Source organism: Haliotis rufescens, unplaced genomic scaffold (genome assembly GCF_023055435.1).
Source record: "Haliotis rufescens isolate VD_foot unplaced genomic scaffold, xgHalRufe1.0.p SCAF_118, whole genome shotgun sequence".
In the NCBI taxonomy this organism is placed as follows: Eukaryota; Metazoa; Mollusca; class Gastropoda; order Lepetellida; family Haliotidae; genus Haliotis; species Haliotis rufescens.
The window spans coordinates 520,733-535,713 of NW_025963800.1; the positions used below are offsets into that span (position 1 = coordinate 520,733).

A 14,981-nucleotide genomic window follows, 5' to 3' on the forward strand; every position below is an offset into this window, starting at 1 on the left:
GCCCCGGTAGCCTGGTGGACCTTTACTTCATCACCTGCCTCGGTAGCCTAGTGAACCTTTACTTCATCACCTGCCCCGATGTCTCTGTGGACCTTTACTTCATCACCTGCCCCGGTAGCCTAGTGAACCTTTACTTCATCACCTGCCCTGGTGGCCTAATGGACCTCTACTTCATCACCTGCCCTGGTGGCCTAGTGAACCTTTACTTCACCACCTGCCCTGGTGTCTCTGTGGACCTTTACTTCATCCCCTGCCTCGGTAGCCTAGTGAACCTTTACTTCACCACCTGCCCTGGTGGCTCAGTGGACCTTTACTTCATCACCTGCCCGGTAGCCTAGTGAACCTTTACTTCATCACCTGCCCTGGTGTCTCTGTGGACCTTTACTTCATCCCCTGCCTCGGTAGCCTAGTGGGCCTTTACTTCATTACCTGTCCCAGTGGCCTAATGGACCTTTACTTCATCACCTGTCCCAGTGGCCTAATGGACCTTTACTTCATCACCTGCCCCGGTGTCTCTGTGAACCTTTACTTCATCACCTGCCCCGGTAGCCTAGTGGACCTTTACTTCATCACCTGCCCTGGTGGCCTAATGGACCTTTACTTCATCACCTGCCCTGGTGGCCTAGTGAACCTTTACTTCATCACCGGCCCCGATGTCTCTGTGGACCTTTACTTCATCACCTGCCCCGGTAGCCTAGTGAACCTTTACTTCATCACCTGCCCTGGTGTCTCTTCGGACCTTTACTTCATCCCCTGCCTCGGTAGCCTAGTGGACCTTTACTTCATTACCTGTCCCAGTGGCCTAATGGACCTTTACTTCATCACCTGCCCCGGTGTCTCTGTGAACCTTTACTTCATCACCTGCCCCGGTAGCCTGGTGGACCTTTACTTCATCACCTGCCCTGGTGGCCTAGTGAACCTTTACTTCATCACCGGCCTCGATGTCTCTGTGGACCTTTACTTCATCACCTGCCCCGGTAGCCTAGTGAACCTTTACTTCATCACCTGCCCCGGTGGCCGAATGGACCTCTACTTCATCACCTGCCCTGGTGGCCTAGTGAACCTTTACTTCACCACCTGCCCTGGTGTCTCTGTGGACCTTTACTTCATCCCCTGCCTCGGTAGCCTAGTGGACCTTTACTTCATTACCTGTCCCAGTGGCCTAATGGACCTTTACTTCATCACCTGTCCCAGTGGCCTAATGGACCTTTACTTCATCACCTGCCCCGGTGTCTCTGTGAACCTTTACTTCATCACCTGCCCCGGAAGCCTAGTGGACCTTTACTTCATCACCTGCCCGGTAGCCTAGTGTACCTTTACTTCATCACCTGCCCCGGTAGCCTAGTGGACCTTTACTTCATCACCTGCCCTGGTGGCCTAGTGGACCTTTACTTCATCACCTGGCCTGGTAGCCTAGTGGACCTTTACTTCATCACCTGCCCCGGTAGCCTAGTGGACCTTTACTTCATCATCTGCCCCGGTAGCCTAGTGGGCCTTTACTTCATCACCTGCCCTGGTGGCCTAGTGGACCTTTACTTCATCACCTGGCCTGGTAGCCTAGTGGACCTTTACTTCATCACCTGCCCCGGTAGCCTAGTGGGCCTTTACTTCATCATCTGCCCCAGTGGCCTAGTGGACCTTTACTTCATCACCTGCCCCGGTAGCCTAGTGGACCTTTACTTCATCATCTGGCCCGGTAGCCTAGTGGGCCTTTACTTCATCATCTGCCCCAGTGGCCTAGTGGACCTTTACTTCATCACCTGCCCCGGTAGCCTAGTGGACCTTTACTTCATCATCTGGCCCGGTAGCCTAGTGGGCCTTTACTTCATCACCTGCCCCGGTGTCTCTGTGGACCTTTATTTCATCACCTGCCCACTTGACATTTCATCCCAAATACGCTGACACGCCAGGACATTATATAATGTTCAAAGTGTAGTAAAACCCAAATCACTCACTCATTACACAGATCTACTGTCCCGAGTGTCAAAGGAGCCCAGTGGTCCCTGTCCCAAGTAGCCAAGGTACCCAGTAGTCACTGTCCCAAGTAGCCAAGGTGCCCAGTAGTCCTTGTCCCAAATGTTCAAGGTGCCCAGGAGTCCCTGTCCCAAGTGTCCAAGGTGCCCAGTAGTCCTTGTCCCAAATGTTCAAGGTGCCCGGGAGTCCCTGTCCCAAGTGTCCAAGGTGCCCAGTAGTCCTTGTCCCAAATGTTCAAGGTGCCCAGGAGTCCCTGTCCCAAGAGTCCAAGGTGCCAAGCAGTCTCTGTCCCAAGTGTCCAAGGTGCCAAGAGGTTTTGTTAGCATGTGTGTTTGTTGTTTTACGCCACACTCAACATTCCAGCTATATGATAGCGGTCTGTAAATAATCAAGTTGGGGCCTGACAATCCAGTGATTGATAACATGAGCATCGATCCATGCAATTGGGATACGATGACATTCATCAACCAAGTCAGTGAGTCTGACCACAGGATTCAGATAGTCGCCTCGTATGACAAGTATGGGTTCCTGGAGACCTATTCTAACCCAGATCTTCAGGGGTCATGCCAGGTGTCCATGGACAGTGACTCAGGGGCACCTTGGCTATTTGGGACAGTGACTCAGGGGCACCTTGGCTACTTGGGACAGTGACTCAGGGGCACCTTGGCTACTTGGGACAGTGACTCAGGGGCACCTTGGCTACTTGGGACAGTGACTCAGGAGCACCTTTGCTACATGGGACAGTGACTCAGGAGCACCTTGGCTACTTGGGACAGACATAAACGCCAGCGACTACAGAACATGCTGTTAGATTGTGAAAAGAGTACAGCTATTAAATGTTGATGTCTATATGTGGGTCTGTTCCTCTTCTGCACATCCTCTTGTCCGGGGGCTGAGCTACACAGAAACATCACTCATCAGTCACGAGGAAGTTTTTATTGAAAAGTAAAAGAAGAAAGATAAAATCACAGGGAATACTTGAGGTGCAGCTATAATATAAAAATGTATGTAAATAAAATACAGATATCTGGTGAAGTTTACAAAAACGAGGTAGGTCAAAGGAGTACAGATCTAGACATCTACTTACTCACAGACGTTATCATCACTTGATGAATACAAGACACAAAATAACTAACTGGCATAACAAATAGGTAGATCTCTGGGTGAAGGGTTTGTACGCCATAAATATACAAAAGTAAGGGCCCTCGTTATTTAAGCAATCTTACAACCACAAATGTCTTCCACGGAGAGTCAACTACAATAGTCGCAGCGTGATCGAGGAACAATGTCATGGCAAGTACAGCCATCCTGGTTTCAGATTCACATCTTCAGACGAGAGAGGTAACAGTAGCCATATATAGCTGGGGGCAACAACATCCTGGTCGCGCTGGTGACCTGGGGCAGTAGCCTATATTTCCTTTAGCACGAGTTTTGCTTTATTCTGAAATCAACTGTTTCCCTGAAACTGTTTACAAGAAAATATAGAAATTCATGTGTTAATGATTGTTGCTGTGAAAACAAATGTGAAAATGGCCACAGTCTATCACATGTATGTCCTGTACAGGTGCACTCGGTGTTGCTCTCACTATGTGCAGAACACGGTTCAAGCTGACATTGGTCGACTCATCAGAAGCATTGGTCGACTCATCAGAAGCATTGGTCAACTCATCAGAAGCATTGGTCGACTCATCAGAAGCATTGGTCAACTCATCAGAAGCATTGGTCGACTCATCAGAAGCATTGGTCAACTCATCAGAAGCATTGGTCAACTCATCAGAAGCATTGGTCGACTCATCAGAAGCATTGGTTGACTCATCAGAAGCATTGGTCAACTCATCAGAAGCATTGGTCAACTCATCAGAAGCATGCCTCAAAGGAGTTGTGCATATATTGCCACCAGAGCTGGTTTTATCTAATATAAGGGTCGTTGCTTGCAAAATGCAAATTTCAAATTTGACCCCCCGACCAAGTGCACCATAATCTCACAACACCAACCATGAGAACTGATTGCCTACTTCCCAGCAGTTATGATCATATCATTTCCATTTACCATTACCATATAGATCAGAAGATATGTCTTGATGATTCCCGCTGCTCCATAATATTTGGGCATAGTATATATTCTAAACTTATTACACCCAGTTAAATAACAAATTTGTTTGTAAACACACAAATACAACTCGGCCCACACAGATATTACAACACAAAACACATTGAAATTGCACTGCAAGTTGTGTCTGAGGTACGTATGTATAAACTCTAAAAAATAAACCAGGAAAATATCAAATGTATAAAAAAGTTGAAATCCTGTATTGAGCAGAACTATGTGTATTATGGCACGGTAGCCCAGGTGGGCCGAGGCGCTAACCTGAGACGTCTATCACAGATATATCAACTGGCATCACTTCAAACATGGTTCTCAAGTATATACTGGTCCCTTAACTTCAAAACAAAGGGGTCATCTATGATAACTAGGGAAACATCAGGTCTCTGTTTCAAAACTCTGAATACCGGGTATGTCATAACAATAAACACAAAAGTGCAACATCAGATCTGCATTGATATGTTTTTTAGAAAATCACAACTCAAAATACCATCTACCTCACTAAATATGTAGCATCTGCCATCCTACCCTGTGTAAGGTGCTATCAAGAAACAGTCATTGTCAAACATTTGTTACACACAAAATTATGGGGTGAAAATCATTGTCAAACATTTGTTACACACAACACTATTGGGGGAAAATCATTGTCAAACATTTGTAACACAAAACTATGGGGTGAAAATCATTGTCAAACATTTGTAACACACAAAGCTATTGAGGCAAAATCATTGTCAAACATTTGTTGCACACAAAACTATTGGGGCAAAATCATTGTCAAACTTTGTTACACACAAAGCTATGGGGGCAAAATCATTGTCAAACATTTGTTACACACAAAACTATTGGGGCAAAACCATTTTCAAACATTTGTTACACACAAAGCTATTGAGGCAAAACCATTGTCAAACATTTGTTACACACAAAGTTATTGAGGCAAAATCATTGTCAAACATTTGTTGCACACAAAACTATTGGGGCAAAATCATTGTCAAACATTTGTTACACATAAAACTATTGGGGCAAAATCATTGTCAAACATTTGTTACACACAAAACTATGGGGGGGGGGGAATCATTGTCAAACATTTGTTACACACAAAACTATGGGGTGAAAATCATTGTCAAACATTTGTTACACACAAAGCCATCAAGAAAGTCTTTGTCATCCCTTAGACAAACAATAAAGAAATGACAACATATCAAAATCATACAACCTAAACTGACTGTGTGGACAACTACGTCTCCAAGATCTAATGCTCCTGATGTCTCCAAGATCTAATGCTCCGGATGTCTCCAAGATGTATTGGAAAAGGTCCAGCCTAATAACTAGCAAAAATAAGTAAAAGGCTACTCCAAATTTGACTAAATTTACAAAACCAACAGCAAAGCTGTAAGGGCAGTTCTATTCTTATCATGATATCATGGTTATGAGTATTGGACACTCAACTCTGTTTTGGCATACATATATGACTTCATTCAAGACACAGGGAAATTACATGATTTTGATGAATTTGTACAAAAATACAGTTTGAAGACAGACTTTTTGACCTATCAAGGACTAAAACTAGCAATAGTCTGGTATTTATAGAATAACAATATAATACATTGTGCTAAAGTTTGCAAAAGGCCTATACTGCCATATCATGTATCAAACAAACTATAAAAAGGGAAGCAAGGTATTTTATGAAGCCCTATTAAACCCTAAATATATTAAACAAAAGTGTTTCAGTAAAACAATATACAGATACAGAGTGGACAAACTTTAACCTTATGGCAAAAAGATGTACACAAAGTTCAGAATTAAGATGGTTTAAATTTAAAGTTATACATAATATTTTAAGTACTAACAGTTATTCATTTAAAATTGGGTATGTTGAATAGCCAGTTTGTTCATGATGTAATGAACCATCTGAAACAATTACTCATGTATTATGTAATTGTATTGTCACTATGCTGCTGATATATGGATGAAACTTTCAGATTGGCTTGGAAACTATACAGAAGGCAGAGTTAATTTTAGTAATGAACACATACTGTTTGGATTTAAATAGAAGAATAACAATTCACTCAATGCAGTAATTATGGTAACAAAATCTGTGCTGTACACATTAAAAAGAAAAAAAGTAAAACCAATCTTTTTACTAATTCAAAAGGAAAAACTTTGATATTATGAAATTACAAAATGTATTGCATATTCAAATTGTAATTATGCAAGTTTCCATGCCTTCTGGTCTTCTCTACATGTATTATTTAGAAACTCTGTATAACTATGATATATGATCTGCCCATGCTGCAAACGTGCACATATCACAATAAATCCATGCACACTCTATGTATGATATTGAAATGTAAAATATGATGAAAAATGGAAAAATAAAAAAAAATAAAAAAAATAATAATAAATAAACAAACAAGAAAACCTCTGTTTTAGCATATATATATCAGAGTGGCTATACATCTATAACTACTCTTGTTTAAATACATTAGACGACAACTACCGTCACATGCTGGTATTTAAAAAATTCTTAAAGGCTAAAAAAAACCATAGTCTTGGTTCTCAGGCACTGCCCGCATCATCATAAAGTTCGCCGCACGTTTCATTTTTATTTCCATTTTTTAAAAAACCCACAAAAAATCCTTAAATATTCCAAGTCCAACGGTAGTCAAATACTGTATTCCAGTATTTTACTCATCAAGGAATACATTTATGTAGGGAGGCCCTTTCCCGGGTGGATTGTACACAATTGTTTATTGATTACACAACTGTTTATTGGTTACAAACTAGTTTGAACAACAACAACAACAACAAAAAAGACACCACCCGCCCGCACTATATTTAAAAAAAAACATTGTCTGAGAACCAATTCTTTATTTTTTTAAGCCTAAAATATTGATTGGGTTGTTGATTGTTCCTGAGCTGCAGTGACACGGTGTAAACCAAGCACTGTTAGTGGAGCCTTTTACTGTAGAGAACACGCCTTGCTCTCAACGTTCCTACTTTCTTTTCCTGATGACTTCTGTGATGGTTTGTCCTTGGTTTTGCTTGGGGCTGCTTGTTTAGATGCTGTTTCCTGTTTGGGGGCTTGTTTTGTTGTTGAGGGCAAGGGCTGTTGTGTTGTTGAGGGTGGGGGCTCTTGTGTTGTTGAGGGTGGAGGCTCTTGTTTTGTCGAGGTTGGAGGCTCTTGTTTTGTCGAGGTTGGAGGCTCTTGTTTTTTTGCAGGTGGGAGGTTTGCCTTTGATTGTACAGAGGAAAGCTTCTGACTGGCAGGGTTACCTGCCCCTGGTGTAGGGGCATCAGACTGTGTTCTGTCTTCAGGTGATTGACTGGTTTGTCCTGACTTGTCCTCATCCTCACGTCCTGCTTTTGGGTCCTGTTGTTTAGCCTCCTTGGCATTTTGCTTTCCTTGAAGCTTGGTATTTTCTAAAAGTAAATTGGCATAAACATAGACCTGCCATGTTTTGGGGAGAATAGGAAGGGGGATGATAGATATTCAAACCAATTACCATGATTACTAATTTGTTCTCTTGTTTAAAAATAACTTATACTTCCATTGTTTTATGATTTTAGAGAGAAATAATAAATTGTGATTAACATTGAAATGAAGCTACCCTCAGGTGTTGGTGTAGGTTCCAGCTGTTTTATGTTGGATTTCTCCACTTTCTTCTTCTGGTAAACTTCAGATTTCTCAATCAGCTCCTTCAGGAGAATGGCATCCTCAAATATGACCTTCCTCTGGTTGACCCGAGATCCAGTATCCTGACTCAGTTTTGTGATCCGAGGCCCAGACTGATGCTTCTTGCAAAGCCAGAACACCTTACCGCTCGGCAGATGACACCTGTAACAAGGGAGATAATACCTGTAAATAGGGCAATGTCACTTCAAGCTCCTAACAGCGATAGCCCGTTCAAAGAGCTCTCTGTACTATCGCTGCCACCAGTCAAAACTTCCAACTGTGATATGTGGTCACAACCATGCTTGGAGGTGAATTCACAACCGACGCACCGTAATGCTTACAAACAAGCGATGACTGCCGTAATGCTAAGTACTCTTACCCTAACTAAATTATTTTCTTTGTTTGTCAATTTGAATTTCTATTTCATTTCAACTTTCGTGTAATTGGTATAGTAAGAGTGTAAAGGGGAATTTGGGTGTTTTTCTGTTCGTCTGCAATCTCGAACCAATCTGATCAAACAAACAACAAGAGTGCTCTGAGAGCACAACATCCCCCGCATGAATTTTTTTAATGAGTCAAATGAGTAAAACAGGGGCAGTAACTCTGTCAAAATTTGTCGAAATGAAACGGGACTGCGATATGCGTATCATAAACTTGTCGACATCTTGTGTGTAGAGTGTCAGGGATATTCTCTGGAAACTGGAGGAGGAGTAGATTTCACATGCTTAGTACCCTCTCTCACAATTAGGCAAATGAAGCTCCCTAAAACAGGGGCAGTAACTCTGTCAAAATTAGTCGGAATGAAACGGGACTGCGATATGCGTATCATCAACATGTCGACATCTTGTGTGTAGAGTGTCAGGGATATTCTCTAGAAAAAACTGTAGGAGGAGTTGATTTCACAAGCTTAGTACCCTCTGTGGGACAGACAGATGGACGGACAGACAGACTGATACAAGGTAGGATAACACGTGGAGGTACACAACTCACCTGCTGATACAAGGCAGGATAACACGTGGAGGTACACAACTCACCTGCTGATACAAGGCAGGATAACACGTGGAGGTACACAACTCACCTGCTGATACAAGGCAGGATAACACGTGGAGGTACACAACTCACCTGCTGATACAAGGCAGGATAACACGTGGAGGTACACAACTCACCTGCTGATACAAGGCAGGATAACACGTGGAGATACACAACTCACCTGCTGATACAAGGCAGGATAACACGTGGAGGTACACAACTCACCTGCTGATACAAGGTACGATAACACGTGGAGGTACACAACTCACCTGCTGATACAAGGTACGATAACACGTGGAGGTACACAACTCACCTGCTGATACAAGGCAGGATAACACGTGGAGGTACACAACTCACCTGCTGATACAAGGCAGGATAACACGTGGAGGTACACAACTCACCTGCTGATACAAGGCAGGATAACACGTGGAGGTACACAACTCACCTGCTGATACAAGGCAGGATAACACGTGGAGGTACACAACTCACCTGCTGATACAAGGCAGGATAACACGTGGAGATACACAACTCACCTGCTGATACAAGGCAGGATAACACGTGGAGGTACACAACTCACCTGCTGATACAAGGTACGATAACACGTGGAGGTACACAACTCACCTGCTGATACAAGGCAGGATAACACGTGGAGATACACAACTCACCTGCTGATACAAGGCAGGATAACACGTGGAGGTACACAACTCACCTGCTGATACAAGGTACGATAACACGTGGAGGTACACAACTCACCTGCTGATACAAGGTACGATAACACGTGGAGGTACACAACTCACCTGCTGATACAAGGTACGATAACACGTGGAAGTACACAACTCACCTGCTGATACAAGGTACGATAACACGTGGAAGTACACAACTCACCTGCTGATACAAGACCGGATAACACGTGGAGATACACAACTCACCTGCACAACTGGCTGATGAATGTTTGCCACACTTCCTTCTGCCGAAGTTTCATGCTGTCATTGATGAAGACCCGCATGTCTTCATACGCCTCCAAGAAATCAGAACCTTGGGCCTCCTAAAATGACAACAGCAACTTGTTCACTGTAAACACAACGCACATCACACCAATATCAAGTAGGAATGGAGGTATATTGTTACGCCCTACGTTGTCTCCACAAGAAGATGACCCCTGTGGCGGGGGAGGTGTATTGTTACACCCAACGTAGTCCACAAGTAGTTGACCCCTGTGACGATGGAGGTGTATTGTTACACCCTACATAGTCTACACAAGTAGATGGCACCTGTGGCGGGGTGGTGTACTGTTATGCCCTACGTAATCTACACAAGAAGATGACCCCTGTGACAGGGGAAGTGTATTGTTACGCCCTACGTTGTCCACAAGTAGTTGACCCCTGTGACAGGGGAAGTGTATTGTTATTAAGTCTACACAAGTGGCGGGGAAGGTGTATTGTTATGGCCTATGTTGTCTAAAGGAGAATGTGTCACCTGCTCCACCCAGTCCAGGAACTGCTTGCCGGTGTCTCCACTCAGACAGTTGAGCTGCATGGAACTCTGCCGCAGGATGGCGTAGATGCGAGCCAGGTAGGGAGACACCTTCTTTATCTGACTGACAAACTCCTCCGTCTTTGTTAAAGGAAATGACTGGTCACACAGATGCCAACCCTGTAAAATCATATGAAAATGTCAGGAGAGCAGTTTTTTTGGAACAGTTTCAGTGAGAACAGTTTGCAGGGAACAGTTTCAGTAAGAGCAGTTTGTAGGGAACAGTTTTAGTGAGAACAGTTTGCAGGGAACAGTTTGCAGGGAACAGTTTCAGTAAGAGCAGTTTGAAGGGAACAGTTTTAGTGAGAACAGATCGCAGGGAACAGTTTGTAGGGAACAGTTTCAGTAAGAGCAGTTTGAAGGGAACAGTTTTAGTGAGAACAGATCGCAGGGAACAGTTTGTAGGGAACAGTTTCAGTAAGAGCAGTTTGTAGGGAACAGTTTTAGTGAGAACAGGTCGCAGGGAACAGTTTGCAGGGAACCGTTTCAGTAAGAGCAGTTTGTAGGGAACAGTTTTAGTGAGAACAGGTCGCAGGGAACAGTTTGCAGGGAACCGTTTCAGTAAGAGCAGTTTGTAGGGAACAGTTTTAGTGAGAACAGGTCGCAGGGAACAGTTTGCAGGGAACCGTTTCAGTAAGAGCAGTTTGGAGGAAACAGTTTCAGTAAGAGCAGTTTGGAGGGAATATTTTCAGTGAGAACAGTTGTCAGGTACTTTATGGGTGAATCTTCTCCTGGGTAACTCACCTCTTCATACTCGCATAGCAGCAGAAGACAGAAGCTGTCCGACTCCCAGTTCTGCAGGTCTGGGTTGACCATCTGCATGAATACAAAGTGTTTCCTTCACTGACACACTTACACACTGTGTGGCACTTAACAGTTGAACTCTTGTTTCACTGACACACTGTGTAGCACTTAACAGTTGAACTCGTTTCACTGACACACTTACACACTGTATAGCACTTAACAGTTGAACTCTTGTTTCACTGACACACTTACACACTGTATAGCACTTAACAGTTGAACTCTTGTTTCACAGACACACTTACACACTGTGTGGCACTTAACAGTTGAACTCTTGTTTCACAGACACACTTACACACTGTGTAGCACTTAACAGTTGAACTCTTGTTTCACAGACACACTTACACACTGTGTAGCACTTAACAGTTGAACTCTTGTTTCACAGACACACTTACACACTATGTAGCACTTAACAGTTGAACTCTTGTTTCACTGACACACTCACACACTGTGTGGCACTTAACAGTTGAACTCTTGTTTCACTGACACACTTACACACTATGTAGCACTTAACAGTTGAACTCTTGTTTCACTGACACACTCACACACTGTGTAGCATTTAACAGTTGAACTCTTGTTTCACTGACACACTTACACACTATGTAGCACTTAACAGTTGAACTCTTGTTTCACTGACACACTTACACACTGTGTAGCACTTAACAGTTGAACTCTTGTTTCACTGACACACTTACACACTGTGTGGCACTTAACAGTTGAACTCTTGTTTCACTGACACACTTACACACTGTGTAGCACTTAACAGTTGAACTCTTGTTTCACTGACACACTCACACACTGTGTGGCACTTAACAGTTGAACTCTTGTTTCACAGACACACTTACACACTATGTAGCACTTAACAGTTGAACTCTTGTTTCACTGACACACTCACACACTGTGTGGCACTTAACAGTTGAACTCTTGTTTCACTGACACACTTACACACTGTGTAGCACTTAACAGTTGAACTCTTGTTTCACTGACACACTTACACACTGTGTAGCACTTAACAGTTGAACTCTTGTTTCACAGACACACTTACACACTGTGTAGCACTTAACAGTTGAACTCTTGTTTCACTGACACACTTACACACTATGTAGCACTTAACAGTTGAACTCTTCCTTCACTGACACACTTACACACTGTGTAGCACTTAACAGTTGAACTCTTGTTTCACTGACACACTTACACACTATGTAGCACTTAACAGTTGAACTCTTGTTTCACTGACACACTTACACACTATGTAGCACTTAACAGTTGAACTCTTGTTTCACTGACACACTTACACACTGTGTAGCACTTAACAGTTGAACTCTTCCTTCACTGACACACTTACACATTATGTAGCACTTAACAGTTGAACTCTTGTTTCACTGACACACTTACACACTGTGTAGCACTTAACAGTTTAAGCCTTCCTTCACTCACATTCACACACTGTGTGACACTTAACAGTTTAAGTCTTCCTTCACTGACACACTTACACACTGTGTAGCACTTAACAGTTTAAGCCTTCCTTCACTCACATTCACACACTGTGTAGCACTTAACAGTTGAACTCTTCCTTCACTGACACACTTACACACTGTGTAGCACTTAACAGTTTAAGCCTTCCTTCACTCACATTCACACACTGTGTGACACTTAACAGTTTAACTCTTCCTTCACTGACACACTTACACACTGTGTAGCACTTAACAGTTTAAGTCTTCCTTCACTCACATTCACACACTGTGTGACACTTAACAGTTGAACTCTTCCTTCACTGACACACTTACACACTGTGTAGCACTTAACAGTTTAAGCCTTCCTTCACTCACATTCACACACTGTGTGACACTTAACAGTTGAACTCTTCCTTCACTGACACACTGTGTAGCACTTAACAGTTTAAGCCTTCCTTCACTCACATTCACACACTGTGTTGCACTTAACAGTTTAAGTCTTCCTTCACTGACACACTTACACAGTGTGTAGCACTTAACAGTTTAAGCCTTCCTTCACTCACATTCACACGCTGTGTAGCACTTAACAGTTTAAGCCTTCCTTCACTGACACATTCACACACTGTGTGACACTTAACAGTTTAACTCTTCCTTCACTGACACACTGTGTAGCACTTAACAGTTTAAGCCTTCCTTCACTCACATTCACACGCTGTGTAGCACTTAACAGTTTAAGTCTTCCTTCACTGACACACTTACACACTGTGTAGCACTTAACAGTTTAAGCCTTCCTTCACTCACATTCACACACTGTGTGACACTTAACAGTTTAAGTCTTCCTTCACTGACACACTTACACACTGTGTTGCACTTAACAGTTTAAGTCTTCCTTCACTGACACACTTACACACTGTGTAGCACTTAACAGTTTAAGCCTTCCTTCACTCACATTCACACACTGTGTAGCACTTAACAGTTTAAGTCTTCCTTCACTGACACACTTACACACTGTGTAGCACTTAACAGTTTAAGCCTCCCTTCACTCACATTCACACGCTGTGTAGCACTTAACAGTTTAAGCCTTCCTTCACTGACACATTCACACACTGTGTAGCACTTAACAGTTTAAGCCTTCCTTCACTGACTCACTTACACACTGTGTAGCACTTAGCAGTTTAAGCCTTCCTTCACTCACATTCACACACTGTGTAGCACTTAACAGTTTAAGTCTACCTTCACTGACACACTCATGGATAGTGCAGCACTTGGCAGTTGTCAACAGGGAGTTTAAGTCTGGCTGTAATTTTCTTTGAAATGCCTAACTGTTAAAGTTTCATATAACCCTGAATGTAAGATATGACAGATCCTTCCTACCTCGATGCGTTCACGGATCCTTGATGCTGTCCTTGGTCGAGAAGATTTTGGACGAGAAGACTGACTAGACGTTGACTCCGAGCTCTCTGTCTGTTCTGAAATGAAGTACATTTTATTATTGAATCAAAGCACTTACATTTGTAAGGGTGTTGTGCTCTTGGCTAAGCCAGCATCCATTGATGCAAGGAGTTACCACAACAGTAACGTAGGAAACATTCTCAGATCATGAGACATTACTCACTTGATAAAGGCTTCCTGTCAAAGTCGATGACAGCAAGTCTGGGCATCGGGGTAGTGTCCATGTTGCTGACGAAGGTGATGATGTGACGCATGAAACGACGCTGAGTCAGTTCATACTCTTCCTATGAATGTGAAGCAAAACTCAAGTTAAAAGAAAACATGAACAGAGAAGAACAACGAAGGAAGAAGCAGGAAGGGGACGTGGGGTGAGAAAGGGGTGTGGGTGAGGAAGGGTGTGGTTGAGGAAGGGGACGTGGGGTGAGAAAGGGGTGTGGGTGAGGAAGGGGACGTGGGGTGAGAAAGGGAATAGGGGATGAGGAAGGGGTGTGGGTGAGGAAGGGGTGTGGGTGAGGAAGGGGATGTGGGGTGAGGAAAGCGTGTGGGTGAGGAAGGGGACGTGAGGTGAGAAAGGGGACGTGAGGTGAGAAAGGGGATAGGGGATGAGGAAGGGGTGTGGGTGAGAAAGGGGTGTGGGTGAGGAAGGGGATGTGGGGTGAGAAAGGGGATGTGGGGTGAGAAAGGGGACGTGGGTGAGGAAGGGGACTTGGGGTGAGAAAGGGGTGTGGGTGAGGAAGGGGATGTGGGGTGAGAAAGGGGATGTGGGGTGAGAAAGGGGACGTGGGTGAGGAAGGGGACTTGGGGTGAGGAAGGGGTGTGGGTGAGGAAGGGGATGTGGGGTGAGGAAAGGGTGTGGGTGAGGAAGGGGACGTGGGGTGAGAAAGGGGATGTGGGTGAGGAAGGGGTGTGGGTGAGGAAGGGAACGTGGGGTGAGAAAGGGGATGGGGGTGAGGAAGGGGTG

At 43.8% G+C, this 14,981-nt stretch overlaps 1 protein-coding gene across 1 annotated transcript in view; it reads right to left on the bottom strand.

Moving 5' to 3' along the window:
• Positions 1-6,918: 6,918 nt before the first annotated feature.
• Positions 6,919-14,981, bottom strand: part of LOC124124359 — a 112,271-nt gene continuing 104,208 nt past the window's right edge. Inside the window, exons 57-63 of the mRNA XM_048393214.1 lie at positions 14,184-14,304; positions 13,943-14,037; positions 11,058-11,129; positions 10,257-10,433; positions 9,710-9,825; positions 7,687-7,913; positions 6,919-7,498 (exon numbers count right to left, since the gene is read on the bottom strand). Of these exons, the coding sequence (XP_048249171.1) occupies positions 7,038-7,498; positions 7,687-7,913; positions 9,710-9,825; positions 10,257-10,433; positions 11,058-11,129; positions 13,943-14,037; positions 14,184-14,304 (1,269 nt within the window). The 3' untranslated portion in view covers positions 6,919-7,037. The remainder of the gene's footprint in view (positions 7,499-7,686; positions 7,914-9,709; positions 9,826-10,256; positions 10,434-11,057; positions 11,130-13,942; positions 14,038-14,183; positions 14,305-14,981) is intronic.